Below are 18,751 nucleotides of genomic sequence, written 5' to 3'. Positions count from 1 at the left end.
AACAGTATCATGCAATATTTAAAATATATAAATATTAGAAATTTATTTGTGTGTATCTGAAATTCATATAGGCAAACAGCTTTTATCAGGCAATGCTATGCCTGGACACCCAAATACTGATCTTAGGTAAGTCATACACCTCTTAGAAGTTTATACATTCATCCATGAAGTGACATTAAATGATTCAGTTTCTTTCAGAGATAATCCAAGGATATTTCAATCTGCAGAATGAGCTCTGCCTTGGGCACATTCTGGCTCCCCTGACTTAGTTGGTGGCCTGCATCTGTCTGTGATATTGTACCTGTGCAGATATTTCCGCCCTGTGGATGCTGAGGGCATGGCTTGCCGTGCTGACATGTTCAGTGCTGAAGCAGATTAAGAAGCTTGAGCCTTCTCTCTGGCTCCCATCTATGAGGCAGCAGGGACATTTTATTTTCAACATAATACATCATAGTCTCACTGCTCATAGGAAAAGTCACCTCGTTCATGGTTATAATACATCTGAATCTGTCTGGAATTGAGTGTACCCATAATGTTGTTAAGTAATTTTCATTTTTTATGTCATTTTACATTCCAACCACAGTTCTCCCTCCCACCCCAAGTAAGGAATTTTCAAAATTTGTCTCAACCAATAATATTGTGTTGGCTCCATTTAGTAAGGTTTACTCTTAAAAGCAGAAACAATCTTCTATAAGCATACCACATTATACATTTAGGTTTTTGTGGTGGCACTGATTTTGTCTTTGAGTTTTAATTTTGTTTTATAAAATTTCCTAAGAACTTAGACAAGCAAGAGGGCATTCCTAATAATCCACATTCAACAAACACTTGTTTGACCTAGCTGACAATCCTCATTCATAAAAGCATCTTAGGAAGAACATATTGTTACAGTTATAGGGTCAAAAGACATGTTCTCTCGGCATTTTGCCTAACGTATCAAATCTATCACAACTTGGCACTTATATTTGTGCTTTTGAAGGAGAAATGTTTCCTGAAATACCCAGGGTTCACCTATTTCAGCATTTGGTCCTGAGAAGTTGTGGCTGTCTCCTTCTTCACATCAGCCCCTTCACCATCATCTGCTGGCTGCCCGCTCTGTGATGGGTCTTCCTCCCCTTCTGGCAGTGCAACTTCTCCTGAACTAGCAGAACTACTATAATAGGTAACCTGGTGCCCTAGGGAGACACAACTAGACTGTAAGTAGAAAAGAGAAATACCTCAACTGCAAGCTCCTTCTCTCAAACGCCTTATCCATGTGTCGCTTTGGGGCACAGACCCCATTAACGAGTTTCAAGATACTAGAAGTAATGTGCCATAGGAGAAGAAGAATGAGAAGGTCAGCCTTTGCCTGTGACAGCTGTCTACACATCCTACCACCACTGAGAGCAATGAACTAGTAATGCCCACCGTTGAGTCTGACCAGGGCTTGGCTGTATTCCAGACTAGCTGAAAAGCAAGCATTGAGTCAAGCTATAAAGTGTGCATGATGCCAAACAACCAGCACAACTTAATGATTTAGACATGCTGTTACTCCATGAACAAACAATAAGTTAACCCCTGGAAATCAGTGGTTATTTTCACCAAATCTAATCACTACTAAGATAAGAATGTATTCTTTGTGTCTCGTGAACAGTGAGTATCTATAAACTTCACTTGATGCCTCCCTCCTGGACTCCAACTAGAGAGTTACTCAGTGTTGTACATGCAGAGAAATGAAAGAAAGAAAGAAAGAAAGAAAGAAAGAAAGAAAGAAAGAAAGGAAGGAAGGAAGGAAGGAAGGAAGGAAGGAAGGAAGAAAGGCCAAGCCAGGCCTAGTGGCACAAATTTGTAATCCCCGCTTTTCAGAAAACCTGAGGCAAGAGGATCAATATCCACAGCTATCTGTCCAATTACAGAAAAAGTGATATTTATTGCACTGGTGTGTCTTCACAAAGATACTCTAACTTCTTTTGGATTGGTTTATTTTGCCTAAGGCCCCCAAGATCCTGAACGTGTAAAAATAGAAACCATCCTAATCAGCTGAAATGACTCTTTTCTGGGTGGGACCTGAATGATAGCATCAGGCTTCTCAACATTCAAGAATTATTTCTCAACTCTGAGGACGTCTCCAGCAACAGCCCTTGATGAGGAGCCTTGGGGTTATCGAGCGTGGCTAGTGGAGAGCTGCAGAATCTCAGAGCATGGGCAGACTGCTGGAGCAGGGGGAAAATGTGGAGATTATGTTCTATGGGGGGCTGAGGTGGGAAAATAAATACCCTGCCCGACACCTTCCTGTTTGTCATCACCTCAGTGTTCACATCTGCAAACAGATGTATCCCTAAAATATGAGAACCCAAGTGTTTGGTAATGTAGTAAAAAGACAAGGCCAATTTAGGGGAACCTACATTCAGTGAAAAGATTTGCAACCTCATTCTGAATCCTGCATTCCAACTCATTCAGTAAGACTATTCAGAGCCTCACAAGCCTGGCCAAAAGCTCAGATATATAATATCAGACAGAATAGTCCTGGGCCTGAGTCTCCTTCTGAGTACAGCCTGCCCAAGGCTACACACCTGGGTCCCTTAGCAGCTTCCCTGGCCCTGTGATGAACAAGCTAATCATAGAGTATACATAAGGTATATATACTGTTGTTACTGAGGAATGGGAGAATCTGATTCAACCAGCAGCTGTTGACCCCAAAAACAGCTGTTTTTTATTTCCAGGCATTGTGATTCCTTGTGAAGCTGACTAGAAATAAAGTCAAACTCTCTCTCTCTCTCTCCTATCACTCACTGCCTCTCATCCATCTGACTTTTACCTACAGGGAAGTAATGTGGTCTCCTGATCAAGGGATCTAGATAAGTCACCCCACAAAAGCCCAGATAAGCACTGATGTAGAGAAGCCACAGATCTGACAGAACAGTGACAGCAGACTATAGCCCAGTCTCCTTGGACACTTCAGATCGCGAGATTACCCAGCAAAGAAGGGACAGCACTGTAGAGCTGTGACAGCAGTAGGTCTGTGGGTCAAGGACTTTCTGTCTGTCTGTCTGTCTGTATATCTATCTATCTATCTACTTATCCATCTATCTATCTCTCCCTCCTTCTTACTCCCCCCCTTACACACACACACACACACAGAGAGAGAGAGAGAGAGAGAGAGAGAGAGAGAGAGAGAGAGAGAGAGAGAACACATACATAGAGCAAGCAACACAAAGCAACACACACAGAAAGAATTCAGTACTTTTAACATATTATTGTTTGACCATGACTAGCTTACCGGGATCTGAATTCTTCTGCAACACTTTAAATCAATCCAGGTGAATTTGCTTCAGAACAATGAGCCCAGCGTCTCAGAAGTGGAGAGTGCTTCACACACCCAAAGTATTTTGTGGAAACGTTTCCACTATGAAGATTAGAAAAACCTTCTCCCCCCTCCGTGAACCCAGCTTGCATGAATACAGAAGAGACTTTATTCAGAGGAACTAAGACATTCTCTTGTTAGCAAATAGCTCAAAAGGGCAGGGAAGGGAGGTGAAACACATCACAAGTAGGCTAAAAGAATCCCCTGAACCTGACACGGCATGTGATGCTTTCAGATGGGCTCTTAATACCTTAATCTGGAGGGAAGGGGTGGAGGGAAGCTGATGGTTTGCAAGCTTGGTTTCTGCCCATGACACTGAACTCAGAGAACTGAGATCTTTGGAGAAGCCAACAGTGGTTTAAGTGACTTGCCAGCATAAATTAACTGGTTTCTCTAAACTGAAGTTTCCTAATTTCGAAGCACAGGCAGCAGCCACTGAAAACCAACCCCACAGAGAGAAGGCAGCACAGAAACTCTGCCTGAGGGATCTCCCCGCCCTGGGGAGAGTTCACGAGCACACAGTGATTTCTTATCACTGAACCAGCTTTAGAGAGGCTGGCTTATCAACTTGTTGGGCTCAGAATACTTGTCCTAGTATATCTAGAGAAGAGACAGAGCAGGTGCAGCAGGCACCTAGGCAGGGGAAGTCTTCCTTATTATCCACAGAGCCACTCCTAAAATGCCTGGAATATCCCACTTTTCTAGGAATAAGGTATCTCCATGTATAGCAAAATAACAAGGGCAAAAAGGGAGATGAAACAGCCGGGCAGAGGTGTATTTAGCTTGGCACTAGGAAATCTAGATCTGGCCCTATTGCATGCTGGGAAATCTAAGGCCAGACCAAGAAGTTATTAGGAGCTACCCGCTTCTTGGGACCCTATTCCCTATGGATGTAAACCTTGCTCAACCTAGATGTAGTAGGGTGGGCCTGGGACTTTACACAGAGCAGGGTGCATGGCCCTCTCTTAGGATTGGAGGGGGTGGGAGTCTGTGGAGGGAGGGGAGTGGGAGGAGGGGAGGGAGTGGGAATTTGAGGAAAAAAAGTTTAAATAAATAATAAAAAAATATTTCTTTTAGTTAAATCACAGACCCACCCGTCTCCAACCCTAGCCCAAGAGCACATTACTTGCCACAGTTTAAGAGTGTGGAGAGTGCCGGGTGGTGGTGGCGTACACCTTTAGTCCTAGCACTGGGGAGGCAGAGGCAGGTGGATCTTGTGAGTTCGAGGCCAGCCTGGTCTACAGAGTGAGTTCCAGAACAGGCTCCAAAGCTACAGAGAAATCCTGTCTCGAGGGGGGGGGGGGGGAACCACACCCTTTATGGGGCTGGAGAAATGAGTTCTTCGAGTGGGAAACTCAATAAGACACAGAGGAAAGAATCTGTGATGATGGAAAGAGGGTTTAGTTACTGTACTAATGCTTTAGTTTAGGGAGAGTCCATTTCTCCGACGAGCAGAGGACAGTCAAAGGCACTGACACTAATAAAGGTCCATACTGGTGTCACACAAAGGGACTGCAGCTATTAGGACTATTTGTGCTTGAGAACCGTGCTCAGAAATGTGAAGGGCGAAGACAAGCATGCACTGTGACTTCTGACATAAAAACACTTAGCAGAAGGCAAAACCGGATAATTATCTAAACCAAGAGACCTCGTTTGAGCACAGCTTTGTCTAATGCCCGCAGGTGCATCGTGTGAGTTCAGTGCCCACTGAGGCCAAAAGAGGGCATCAGATCCTCGGGAACTAGAGTTACAGTTGATTCAGAGCCACCAAGGAAATGCTGGAAATGGAACCCAAGTCCTCTAGAAAGGGCAATAAATTCTCTTAAGTTCTGAGCCATCTCTCCAGCTCCCCATAACAGATCTTCAGTAACATCGACCCTCACATTTCTTCAGGGAGAAATGTTTAGGAGGCTGACTCAGCCCTGACACAGTAAGCTCACTTTCCGCTCTCCATAGTAAACTCACAGGCAAGGCCCAGGGGAACTGACAGTCACGCAGGAAGGGCTCCCTGAGGGAGATGTTCCAGCTCTTGAAAATTATAGACTTAGTGCTTACTCTCGCTCATTTAACTTCACAGCCGCTCTGCAAGTGATGCTCTAGTACTACTTTGGTATTACAGAGTCAATAAGCAAGAACACAGATCTTGGGGTAACTCGGACAGTGTCAAATAGCTAGCAAATGGCAGAGTTGGACTTCAAACACAAACCGCTACTCAAAAGCCTGTGTGCTCCATGTGCACCTCCATGAAAAGCTATGAAGACAGCATCCAGGCCATTAACATACATGTGTATCTACATGTGTATGCATGTATAAGTATATATTTTTATACATAAATATGTATAATATATATGTATAAATATACAAGCTGGAAAAAAAACTCTTGCAGGCTAGGCTGACAAGAGTTCCACTAAAACTACTAGTGATTAGGCGCCGCCTGTGGGATTCTTACTTCCTGTTGTCTTGTTTGAACATTTTATCACGGATGCATGCTCATTTAAAAAGCACCTTTTTATTGAAAAGAGAAATCTGAATGTTTCATAAGTATAACAGTCTCAAATTTATTGAGTCATTTAAAAAAATCCATGCTACAAAGGCCTGAGATAGCAGATGGCAAGGACCTGGGATGGCAGGGAGCTGGAGTGGCAGGGAGCTGGGGTGGCAGGGAGCTGGGGAAGTGGCTTCCTTCAGAGCAGGATGGCTGGTTCAGATGCCTTTTTAAGTCCCTATGGTAATAAAAGTGAAACCAACCTGCCTTCTTCCCCTATTTTCATTTTCAAACTAAAAACCCCTACTCCTTCCAGGACTGGTGCCTCAAACAGTAAAAGAACAGATGATCTCACTTCTTTCAACCAGCAGACCTAACATTTTATGTATACAAACCGGAGAGTAAATCCACCCATCTTTAACTGTCCTCACAAAGGTCACTGCTGGAAGAATCTTCAAGCAGTCTTTGCAAAGGAGGGAAGCTGACTGCGACGCTGAGAGTGTACACTGTGAGTGATCTGGGGTTCTTACAGAGACCCTACTTTCAGACTGGAGCCATTCTGAATGCTATCTAGATATCTGGCAATGGGTGGCCAGAAGACCAGGGACCCTCCTGTAGAAGAAATCAACCAAAGGGAAGAAGGAGTCAGTTTAAGCTTGACCCTGTCTAGAAGACTTGGGAATTGGAAGGGTCACTTGGAGTGAGCCATGCCCCTTTGGATTCAAATAAAGACATTCAGAAAAGGGGAGTTCAAACACATTCCAGCTAAGATGCCATAGGTCCTTCCTTGATCTCTGTATCCTTCATGTATCCTGAACTCCTGACTTCAACAACTTGAGGACTGGGACAGACCTTTGAGCCTCCTGGAGGTGACCTGGGACAGTAGGATTACACCGTAACATGTTTGGGGTGTTCTGTGAGCAGTGGGGTTAGCACTAAGAGATAAGGGCAGCGCTGTTACACAGAGACTAACAGTCTTAGCAGGAAGATACCCAAGAGGCCGCCAGAGGCCGACGAGAGGCTGGATGCGAGAGGAAACTAGCAGCACTTGGGGGCACACAGGAGATGTTTCTCTATTTCACTCACGCTCCACCTGGGACTCCTAAGAAAGAAATGCACACAATCTGGAGGTGAGCAAACCATTTGGAAACAGCAGGTCCTGACGAGATCCGGGAAACACAAGCCCTGTGCGACAGGCATTACTGTCTGTATAACCCAGGTTGGGGCAGGGGGGCTTTGTATGATCTGAAGAAACTCAGGTCAGAACATCTTAGGTTCTTACAAACATAAAGAAGTAGACACTAAATGCTAGGCTCTTTCCTAGTAACTCGAGTGGTGTGTGCTTAATCACATCAGCTCTTACTTCTTGTTCTTATAAAACAGTGTGCGTTTGGTGTTTCTTTTTCTCAATTCATGCTAGAGTGCTGAGTCACTTTTTTTAGAAGAAAGTAAAGAATGATCAGGCTAAAAAGGGCTAGCCTCAAGGATGACTTAAGCGCACGCAACCCCCCGCCCCCAAGTTGTGATTCTTTCGATGCTTACGACGTCATTGTGCAATCTTAATAAGGTTTCCAATCAGCCCCACCCACCCTGGCCCCGCCCCCACCCTCCAACAAAGATTTTTATCAAATGTGGGATTTTCCCATGAGTCTCAAAATTAGAGAGTCGACTCCCAATAAATATGAGACTGGGGATGTCTGTAGCTCATTCTGCTCTCGAGCCCACCAGGAACGAAAGACAACTCCATCTGCCCTCCAAGAACAGCTATGAAGTTCCTCTCCGCAAGTGAGTGAAGGCAATCCCTCGCCCTCTGGTGGAGCTATTGAGCGGTGTGAGAGAGAAGCCTGTGGCTGAGAGCGAGGGCTGCGGGCTGGCCAGCAGCCAGGAGCAGCCTCCCAGCTGTGCTATCTGCTCACTTGCTGCTTTCCCTTCCCTCCACACAGGAGACTTCCATCCACTTGCCGTCCTGGGGCTGATGCTGGCGATCGCCACTGCCTTCCCTACCTCACAAGTCCGGAGAGAAGACTACACAGAGGACTCCACCCCCAACAGACCAGTACACACCACTTCGCAACAACTTGGAGGCCTGATTAGTTACATCCTCAGGGAAATCTTCGAAATGAGAAAAGAGGTGGGTAGGCTGTGAAAGTGATGAAGGCCCAGTGTGGGCGTTCATTCATTCTCTGCTCCTGAGTTGGGAATTCTCTGCTGGGTTCTAGGGCACTTAGGATTTGGGGCTAAAGATCAGCCTACACTGTGTTCACTATCTCTTCTCTTTGCTGGTCTGTGTGTGTGTGTGTGTGGGGGGGGGTGTCCTTCCCTGTCTGGAAAATACAGAATGTAGCTGCATTTCTAGAAATTTCACAGTGGGCCATTCTCAGCTCCGCATTTAGCAAATGTTTCTTGGGTGGGGATTCCTTTTTCCTTACCAAAGAGTAAAGTCTCTTTGCCTTGAACTCTGGAAGGACTCTCGGGAATGGAGGACTCTTTGGCCACTTGTGCAGTCGCAGTGCTTTTTGATTGAATGTAAACGGAGTGATGAGGACTCTCCAGGGCCGACCCAGCTAAGATGCAAATCTAGAGCCCAACAGAGAGCTAACTAACAACTAGATTAGGCTGGGGGTGCACACCTCTAATCCCAGCATTCGGGGGACAGAGGCGGGAAGATCTCTGATTTAGAGGTCAACCTGATCTACATATCAAGTTCTAGGACAGCCAGGACTAGATTGAGAAACCTTGTCTCAAAAAAACAAAAACAAACAACATCTACCTAGATTAAAGTATCTCCCTTCTTTAAATGCAAAGTATTTTGATTCTGCTTGACAGAAAGAAAAAAAATCACAAGAGAGATTAAGAGCCCAGATTCTAGATCTGGGTGTGTAAAACTAACTTCATAATCTTGAGGACATTCCCTACTATTCAGGACTCTTATCTGCAAAATTATGGAGTTACAGATGATAGTACAGGCCCTTCCAGATGGAATATTCTGTGGCTTAAATTTATTTGCCCCAATTATCATCAAAATTTCTGTCATTTACTAAGTTCCTACTATGTGTCAGACAGTTTATATCATTGGATTCTTTAAATAAATATATAGGGGGACTTTAACAATTCTTTACTTAAAGGCGGAGTGATAAACCTCAAGTTAGAGGACTGAGCCTAGGGGATTTCTTTCTATTGGGCTGCATGGTAGAACAGCAAGGGGGGGGGGGGTAGCTTCCTTCTTCTTAGCGTGTCTCCTGGCCGTGGGAGAGCATGGACTGGCCCTCTAGTGGTATTAGTTAAGTGGGTGCTCTGTACTCTTTTGCAGTTGTGTAATAATGACCCTGATTGTATGGCCAATGACGATGCTTTGTCAGAAAACAATCTGGAACTTCCGGTGATACAAAGAAATGATGGATGCTTACAAACCGGATACAATCGGGTAAGAATTTGTCACATTTACTTTCAGCCAAAGTTCTCTTGCATGTGGTGCCTGCATACATACAGCTCCAGTCAGGCAACAGAGATGGGGAGTAGATAGAAAAAATATTATGTAAATATTATGAGGGAAGTAACTTAAACCTTTGATTAAAAAGCAGTTTGCCATTGAATAGGTAAAGTCCCATCTGTTGGGATTCTTCACATCTGTTAAATGTTAGAAATCATAGCAAATATAGCTAGCTCATCTCAAGTACAGTGGTCCAGGGATCATTCTCTGGCTGCCCCTAGAATGATCTGAGAGCCCTCTCCAAACCTCTCCCCCTCTAGCCAGTGAGATACCCTGCATGGATTTCTCATTATTCCTTAAAAGCAGGTCTCAGGCCAGCACAGACATGAGCAAGAGTACAGGAAGGGTAGTGGGGACAGAGGCAGGGGAGGCCAGAAGGGGATCCCCACTGCCATACGCTTGGTCCTGGGGAAAATATTAAGTGGTGCCTCTAGTTGTCCAGCTGTTTAAGGGAGGTCAACTGATGCTGCCTGGTACCTGATTCTCTAGAGGGGCAAAGGGAAAAGATGCAGAAAAGCAGGAATCTTATTCTCGGACTGAGTCTGTCCCCTAGAGAGAACTAATTTTCCCTCCTGCTCTACTCATAGGAAATTTGCCTACTGAAAATCACCTCTGGTCTTCTGGACTACCAGATCTACTTGGAGTTCGTGACGAACAATGTACCAGATAACAAGAAAGACAAAGCCAGAGTCATTCAGAGCGCTACCAAAACCCTAAATCAGATCCTCAAACAAGAGGTGAGTGCTTCCCATCTCTCATGCAGTGTGGGGAAGGGACGAGGGGATGCACCCTGCCTCATCTCAGGGCTGCAGCAGCTGCCACAGACAGCCTCGGAAGGCGGAGAGTCTGAGCAACCATTCCTATTGTAAAACCTTGTTCTGTTTCACTTTGGAGTTTTTGTTTGGAGTTTTCTTTTGCATAGAAAATAACTACTTTAAACCATAATAAACAGATTTTAACTAGCTGATTAAGAGATAAGAAAAATATAACAGACAAAAGGAAGCATACTCAGCCCTACACAGACAGCCATTATTAAAAAAAAAAAAAAGCAGAGGGCACAAAAACGAGTTTTATTAATCCCTGGTGAGTGACATTCTTGCTACCAGAGACCTAATGCAGTGAAGTAGCCAAAGGCTAAAAAGACAGGGAAGGAGAAGATTAAGGGCTTCTGGCTACCACTAGCTATTAAATGGTAGATATGGAGGATTGATGGCTCAGAGTATGCGTGAGCCAAGTCAGATGCAAGAAGGACCCTGATGCTAAGGCTGCTTCTGCCACTTGTAGCTCCAAGTCAGATGCAAGAAGGACCCTGATGCTAAGGCTGCTTATGCCACTTGTAGTTTCTTGCCTTAAACCAGAGCTTTTCTGAGTTTGCTGTGCACAGGAGTCCCTTGGAGTCTTGTTCCAGCAGAGCCTGACTTAGAAGGTCCGCGGAGGGGACTGATTTCCCTTTGTAGACAGCGGCCTGCTCTTGCAATTCTGCTACTTCAGGCTCAAGTAGTGGGACAAGCCTTCCAGTTAGTCATCCCCATGCCAGTGGGTCCATGGAGAGGGGTTTCCAGCCTCCTTCACGCTACCACACCAAGAGACTCACAGCAGAATCTGAATGGGAAGTGAGAGGGAAGCACTTGGTTTAGAGCCCACTGAACCACCTTTACCAATGGGCTCTTCGTTGAGTAGCAATACTGTTTACGTCAGCACTGTAATGGCAGACAGAACGGAAGTTAGGATTCTGTTGCCATTGAAAAGCTAATAATTACCTTGAGAATAAAAAGAGAGTGAAATTGCTATGCATAGGTCCCTCTCAGGGAACTCTGGAGCAAAAGCACCTCCCCTAGCTTGGGCGAGTCAGGGCAGATGGACCCAATTAGTCTCATTCAGTCTACATTTGAACATCTCCCCACAGCCCAGAGCACCCCACAACAAAAGACGTGTGCAATATTTAACCAGTCTTTCTCCTCCCCTCCTCCCACTAGGTAAAGGATGTAGGTAAAATAGTCACGCCTAGCCCAACTGCCAAGGCCCTCCTAATGGAGAAGCTGGAGTCGCAGAAGGAGTGGCCAAGGACCAAGACCATCCAACTTATCCTGAAAGCACTTGAAGAATTCCTAAAGGACACCATGAGGTCAACTCGGCAAAACTAGTGTGCTGTGCCCTAGCACACTATCTGGACAGCCCTCACTGTGATCAGCAAGCATACCTGTCGCCGGGTATCTACCTTATGTTGTTCTCTACGAAGAACTGACAGTATGAATGTTGGGACACTATTTTAATATTTTTTTAATTTATTGATAATTTAAATATGTAAACTGTAAGTTAATTTATAATTAATATTTATAATTTTTATGAGTGTCACTTGAAATATTATATGTAATAATTTTGAAATTATAATATAAAAATCTATTTGATCTGAATATTCTGTTACATAGCCAGATTATTTTTTGGAATACATAAGTTTACCTCAATAAATTGCTAATTTATACATGTTTTTAAAGAAATCTTTGTGTTGTATTTTTATAACATTCAGACTGTCTTCAAACAAAGAAATCACATTATCTTTAAAAATCAGGGCTTGAAGAATACAACTCAGCTGGTAAAGGACTTACCCAGCATGAGCAAGTCCCCTAAGTTGGATCTGAGCATCAGAAAAAAAAGAAAAAGAAAAAATCAATAATAAGCAATTTAATGTGTAAAATTAAATAAAAAGTGAAAATAGCTGCAGGTGGCAATTAAGAGGAAAATTCTTTACTAAAGAAATAAGATTGGTGCACAGAATATGCCAAAAGTAGCAAGTTTTAGGGTCATTGAACAGCACCTTGCTGGGAAGCTTGAGTAATATCAGATGAAGATTACTTGACCTGTCCAGATGGACTCCATGGACTTAGAGAACTTACAGTCTCTTTGAGTGGATCATGAAGTAGTCAATGCCTAAGTCCACTTCACTCCACCAGAAAGCTCATTCACCTTGCTAAGCGTTTGTCTGCACACCTTTTCCACTCCCAAATAGGCTTTCTTGATTTCAGTGTTAACCTCACTTACGATTTCTTGGTTTACAAATATCAATATTAACACATTTCTTGTTACCATCAATACAAAAGAAACAACAACAAAACCCTAAAATCCCTGCCTCCTGCCAGGTACCATAATAAAAGGCTGCATCCATCACATTAGTTAATTCCAGCACTTATACATTCTTTTCTGGACCCTTCTGGAACTTAAAACATGATTCCCAAGTGGAAATTAAAGTCGACCTGCTTCCAGATCTTTCCTTAACTTTTAGTTGTCCTTGAAAGATAGACATGGAAAATCTCAAGACATTTTAACATAGAAAATAGATTTGAAGTTGAAATCACAGACTCTGAGAAAATACAACAACTTAGACAAGGTATAGCAATGTACACACTTCTAAATAACAACTGAACGTTCTGCCTCCCTTGCCTGCCATCTCTATGCACTGCACAGACCTCCTACCAGGGACTGAAGGTATTTTCCTACCAGCTAGCATGTGGGTCCCTCAAGAAAGCAGTCCACTTTTTTATGCTGGCGCCATGACCAAGAGCCTGAGCAAAGGCGACCCCTGCAAGTATTGCTGAAAAAAAAAGAGAATACTTAGCTAGTCACAATATAACATAAGCCAGTTCTCAGTGATTATAGAGAATTTAGTTAACAAAACATTGATGTGCTATTGCCTTAGGGAAAAATAGAAAAAAAAATTTAAAAAGTTCTGAAGACTTCTAAATAAGACAATGAATAGTCACGGTGGAACACATCTTCACTCCTGTTCCCACAAACACTACTCTTCACTCTTCCGGTCCTCAGCAGAGTTGGTGATAAGTCAGCTGTGGTGGCACGCACCAACAATCTCAGCACTCTAGGCGCAGATACTGTGGCTCTTAGGCAGACTAGGTGGGTAGACCCTGTCTCAACTCCACCCCAACTCATATATATATATTGATTATGATGATGGTGATGAGACAGTGAATATAACCCAATGAGCTCCTCCTTCCTGCTTCTGTGCAAAACTGGGAATTTGGTACAGAATTCCCCTTTCTAATCCCAGCAGTATACAAGTTCTGTCTTCTAACAAAGGTATCCCTACCTTAACCTATGAAGGCTTCTTCCTCCAGGGCAGGTGTTCTGCTGGGGAAGGGAAAGTCCACAGAGGCCAAGAATGCTGAGGAGTCAAACAAGGAAACAACCACATAGTCTGACTGTTAGAGACTGTGTCACAGTGGGCTTCCCAAAGTTAGGGTCAAACCTAAGAACAACAGCTAGCCAATACATCCATTCTTTAAACAACAAAAATGTTGAACATCACGAATATCAGGAATGTTCACAATAGAGAGATGAATAGATAGGCATGGGTGCTGACTCTGTGGCAGGAAAATCAGACATCAAGCAAGCAATGTAAGTAATGAGATTTACAAAAGAGGAATGTGAAGTACACAGACACCCTACCCTGGGACACTAGCAACAAGGGAATCCAACTAAATCTGGGAAGGGCAGTCATCTAGGCTGAGATGAAAGACACGTGGGAGGCTGGAGAGGGCATTCCAGGAAGAGGAAACAGCACATACAAAGCTCTTCAATAATAATAATAATAATAAATGTATATTATATAGCTTTCATAATTCTTTTTTAAAAAATTATGTATTTATTATATATACAGTGTTCTACCTGCATGTATGCCTGCAAGCCAAGAGAGGGCACCAGATCTCATTATAGACAGTTGTGAGCCACCATGTGGGTGCTGGGAATTGAATTAAAGACCTCCAGAAGAACAGTCAGTGATCTTAACCTCTGAGTCATCTCTCCAGCTCAGCTCTCCTAATTATTAAAGGTGATAAGCAGGCAGCTGGGAGAGAAAAGTCATCAACAGTATCACTCAGAAGTGAACTTTAAATTCTACAGTGCTAACCTGTTAGGCAAAATGTGCTCATCGGTGCACAGTAAAATGGAAGTTATGGGGAAACCAAGTGCTTTCTGATTGGTTTTGAGGTCTGGTCCACAGAAAGAAATTCATGCCTGGTACTGTAAACGATGCTAAAAGCCCATGGCTCAGGGGGTCATAATTCTAAGGGAGGAACCTACTACTGCTATTTTACCAAATGGTTATGTTAACAAATTGGCTTCTAGCATTTACATTACACCCATAGATTAACATGGCTTTCAACCTTGACCAAAGAAAATTCCTGCAATTAATGAAGAGACTGGCCAAAGTACTGAGAATAAATGACTATTGAGTGCTTGGCCCTAAACGGGATATCTACATTAAGATCACCAAGGCCTAAAGAACATTGTGGAAGAGCAAGTGGAAAGAATGGAAGAGCTGACCAGGCAGTGGTGGCACACACCTTAATCCCAGCACTTGGGAGGCAGGCAGATCTCTGTGAGTTCAAGGCCAGCTTGGTCTTCAAAGTGAGTTCCAAGACAGGCTCCAAAGCTACACAGAGAAAGAGAGAAAAAAAAAAACTACAAAAAAGAGAGCGTAAGAGTTGTAAGTTGAAGAGAGTGCCGGCAATGCTAGGCGTGACCTGGCTGTGACACCCATGAGCTCACAGCAGTTAGAGTTATTCACACAGGACCTGTACGAGATCAAGTCAACAAAAGCAGTCACTATTCCAGGAAGCTGCATTAAATGGATCAGTGAGTTACAAAAATACAACAGGAGAGAACATGAAACTGGGAAGGGGCATGTTGTTGGGAAGGAAGCTATTGGGCATAGATATGATATGTATATGGAAGTTGGGAAGGGCTGAAAAAGACAGATGTTACCCAGACTGTCAAGAACATTAGAAGGTGTACTCAGAAGTCAGACTATCACACGTGCGGTGAGAAGAGAGACCTGAAGTAGTAAAATGCATATGAGATTTACATTTTAGGGTGCTTACTCAAGCTGTAACTCGGGGAGTGGATTTAAAAGCTGCTGGAAGAGAAAGCTGAGGAACGTTCCAAAGGCTTTTATTAAGTCTGGGGAACAAATGCAGTGTTCTGGTTCAGGGTGGTGATAATAACCAGCAAATATAAGATTGGCCAGTTCGGCTACGTGGGATTTCAGAAGACAGCTGGCAACTCACAAGGAGAGAGGAAGTAGGGGCTAAATAGAGAAGTAAACACACGGAGGACTCGGGATCTGAACGCATTCACTTAAACACTTCTCTGAGCAGCTCCGACACATCAGCGTCTCTCCTCGGGCCTGGGAATACAAGGAAGATAAAACAAACATCTCTGCTCACAAAGAACTTAAGACCAGAGAAAGAAACATAAAGAAATGAATACTGAACCATGTGATAAACGTGTTACAGTTATGGACTGATTGAGTTGTGTCCCCCAAAAGATGTGGTAAAATCCTGTTCCCCAGGAAATGTGACTTTATTTGGAAATGAGCTCTTTACATATATAATCAAAAAAGATGAAGTGATTACAATGGGTCTTATAAGACCGGAGGAGCCAGGTAGTGGTGGTGCACATCTTTAATCCCTTCATTAAAGAGACAAGGCAAGTGGGCAAGCGGATCTCTGTGAATTCGAGGTCAACCTGCTCTACAGAGTGAGTTCCAGGGCTACAATGTCTTGGAAAACTAAAAAAAAAAAAACAAAAAAAACACAAAAACCAGAGGAGATAGAAACACACTAAGCCACTAAGCAGACATTCACATTCATATGGACACAGAGGTTCAGAACAATGCCAGCACCTGACGTCTGCTTCAACTGTGCCCACTGGTGCTTTCTGGTTGGATCTGAGGTCTGGTCCACACAAAGGAAGGCAGGAGGATTGCTTGGCCCCTGGAGTCCAAGACCAGTCTGGGTAACACAGTGACACCCATCACAGAGAGAGAGAGAGAGAGAGAGAGAGAGAGAGAGAGAGAGAGAGAGAGAAGGTCTATGAATCTGTCTTCCTCATGTGAGACAGAAGTAGATATTGGAAAGATGCAGATGATTCTATAAGCCAAGGAACACCAAGGATTGCCCACAACTACAAAATTCAGAAGGAATAGGCAAAGAAAGTCTTTCCTTATAGGTTTCACAGGGAATAAGGGCCTACCTTTCTGACTTTTGTTTTGTTTGACCTTTTGTATAAAGGTATTGCTCTTTAATTGGGTGGGCTTGAGCTTGCTGCGTATCACAGGCTAACACTCCCCCTGCCTTAAGATCATAAGCATCTTCCATCAAACTCAGCATTTCCAGCCACCAAATCTGTGAGAATAAATCCTTGTTTTAGGTCACCCAATGTGTGATAATTTGTTACCACAGTTCTAGAAAGTTCTGACCGTGCACAGTAAGTCACCAAAGATCATAGATTATGGAGGAGCAAAATGGCTAATATAACAGGAGGATAGAGAGCAATGTTATTAAAGGTTTTTGTTTGCTTGCTCACTCTTGTGGTTGGTTGATTGATATTTTAAAAGTTGGTCTTGCTGGGTGGTGGTGGCACAAGCCTTTAATCCCAGCACTTGGGAGGCAAAGGCAGGTGGATCTCTGTAAATTCAAGGCCAGTTTGGTCTACAGAGCAAGTTCCAGGATTGGCTTCAAAGCTACAGAGAAAAAAAAAAAAAGTCGACCTTGCTATGTAACCCTGGATAGCCTGGTGCTTATTCTATAGCCCAGTTGCCTCAAACTCATAGTAATCCTCCTGCCTGGGCCTCTTAAATGCTGTGATTGCAGGTGTAAGCATAACAACGAGCAGAGGTTTATTGTTGTTGTTTATTGAAGAGGAGTTGTTATTGTTGTTTGGGGGTATGGGTACAGGTTGGAGCATGTGCACCTGTGTGTGTCTCTGTGTGCATCTGGGGAGGCAAGAAATCGATGTCTCATGTCAAGTCTTCCTCTTGCTTTTTTCCATGGGGTGTGTCACCAAACATGAAGCTCATTGATTCAGTAAGATTAATTAACCACATTCCCAGCACTAGGTTTATAAAAGCACACCACCATACCACACATTCTATATGTGTCTTTGTTAGGGTTTTATTGCTGTGAAGAGACACCATGACCACAGCAATTATTATAAGGGAAAACAGTCACTTGGGGCTGGCTGTAGTTTTAGAGGTTTAGTCCATTATTGTCATGGCAGGAAGAATGGGGGCCTACAGGCAGACACGGTGCTAGAGAAGACGCTGAGAGTTTTACAACTGGATCCACAGGCAGCATAAGAGACATCCTAACTGGGTGTGGCTTGAGGCCTCAAAGCCCACCCCCTACACACTTCCTCCAGTACCGCCACACCTCCTAATGGTACCACTCATGAGTCTATGGGGCCATTTTTATTTAAATCACAACACATGTGCTAGACATCTGAACTCAAGTCCTCGTGCTTGCACGGCAAGAATTTTAACAACTGAGCCGCCTCCAGAGCACCACAACACATATTTTCACATATAAATGTCGAGAGATATTCAGTTCTTATTGGTAGTTTGATGTCTAGAGAATGCACTCCAGAGATCAGAGGAAAGAATCTAGAAAATATCCAATTTTTGAAGCAGGTTCAAGCAGCAATGGAACAGCACTAGTCAAGCAAGCGAGAAAGAAACTAGCAATAAAGTCTCTGCTGGGAGACAAGCCCAGAGCTTCCAGTTTGGGGATTTCATAGATCAGACAATTTTAATTTGCCATCTATTTCCTCATAAAACTTTCACAAGACTAATTCACCAGCACAAAGCAAATATCTGCCAGTCATGTGTTGTGGAATATTATTTGAAGATGTGTTACATTTGTTTATTCTGTGGAACATTTGTTTAATGATGCAAAGATGTGTTGCACTCTTTTATGTTGCATTTGTTTAACTCTGTGAAGCTGTGTTATTTTGCCTGTCTAAAAGATCTGATTAGTCTAATAAAGAGTTGAATGACCAATAGCAAGAAGGGGAAAAGGATGGGCAGAGAGAATAAATAGGAGGCAAAATCTGGGAAGAGAAAGGATCAAGAAGAAGAAAAAGGGGGAGCAAGAAAAGAAGGGTCGCCGGGTGGTGGCGGCGTACGCCTTTAATCCCAGCACTTGAGAGGCAGAGGCAGGCGAATCTCTGTGAGTTCAAGATGAGCCTGGTCTATAAGAGCTAGTTCCAGGACAGGCTACAAAGCTACAGAGAAACCCTGTCTCGAAAAACCAAACCAAAAAAAAAAAAAAAAAAAAAAAAAAGAGAAGAAGAAGAAGAAGAAGAAGGAGAAGGAGAAGGAGAAGGAGAAGAAGGGTCTAGCCACACAGCCAGACACAGAATAAGATGGAAAGAAAGTTCAGAGGCAAAAGGTAGATGGGATAATTTAAGAAAAGCTGGCTATAAACAAGCCAAGCTAAGGTCAGGCATTCATAAAAAGGAAAAACCTAGGTGTGATTTATTTGGGAGCTGGGTAGTGTGTCCCCAAAAGAATCAAAGAGTAAAAACAACCAACTATGATCATATGTCTACCCAACTCTAAAGAATAAAAAGTAGTTTATAGTCC

The 18,751-nt window shown here is 43.4% G+C and overlaps 1 protein-coding gene across 1 annotated transcript; it reads left to right on the top strand.

The window, feature by feature from the left end:
• The first annotated feature begins 7,494 nt into the window (after positions 1 to 7,494).
• On the top strand, positions 7,495 to 11,769 carry Il6 (interleukin 6). Its single transcript, XM_048440136.3, has 5 exons — positions 7,495 to 7,613; positions 7,772 to 7,959; positions 9,139 to 9,252; positions 9,906 to 10,055; positions 11,295 to 11,769. Exons 1-5 carry the CDS (start codon positions 7,595 to 7,597, stop codon positions 11,460 to 11,462), a joined length of 639 nt encoding a protein of 212 aa, XP_048296093.1. The 5' UTR covers positions 7,495 to 7,594; the 3' UTR covers positions 11,463 to 11,769.
• The last annotated feature ends 6,982 nt before the right edge of the window (positions 11,770 to 18,751 follow it).

This window comes from Myodes glareolus, chromosome 6 (assembly GCF_982192425.1).
Source record: "Myodes glareolus chromosome 6, mMyoGla1.1, whole genome shotgun sequence".
Classification (NCBI taxonomy): domain Eukaryota; kingdom Metazoa; phylum Chordata; class Mammalia; order Rodentia; family Cricetidae; genus Myodes; species Myodes glareolus.
Note: the sequence above shows the minus strand (reverse complement) of the source record. Positions and strands in the feature narration are given on the sequence as shown.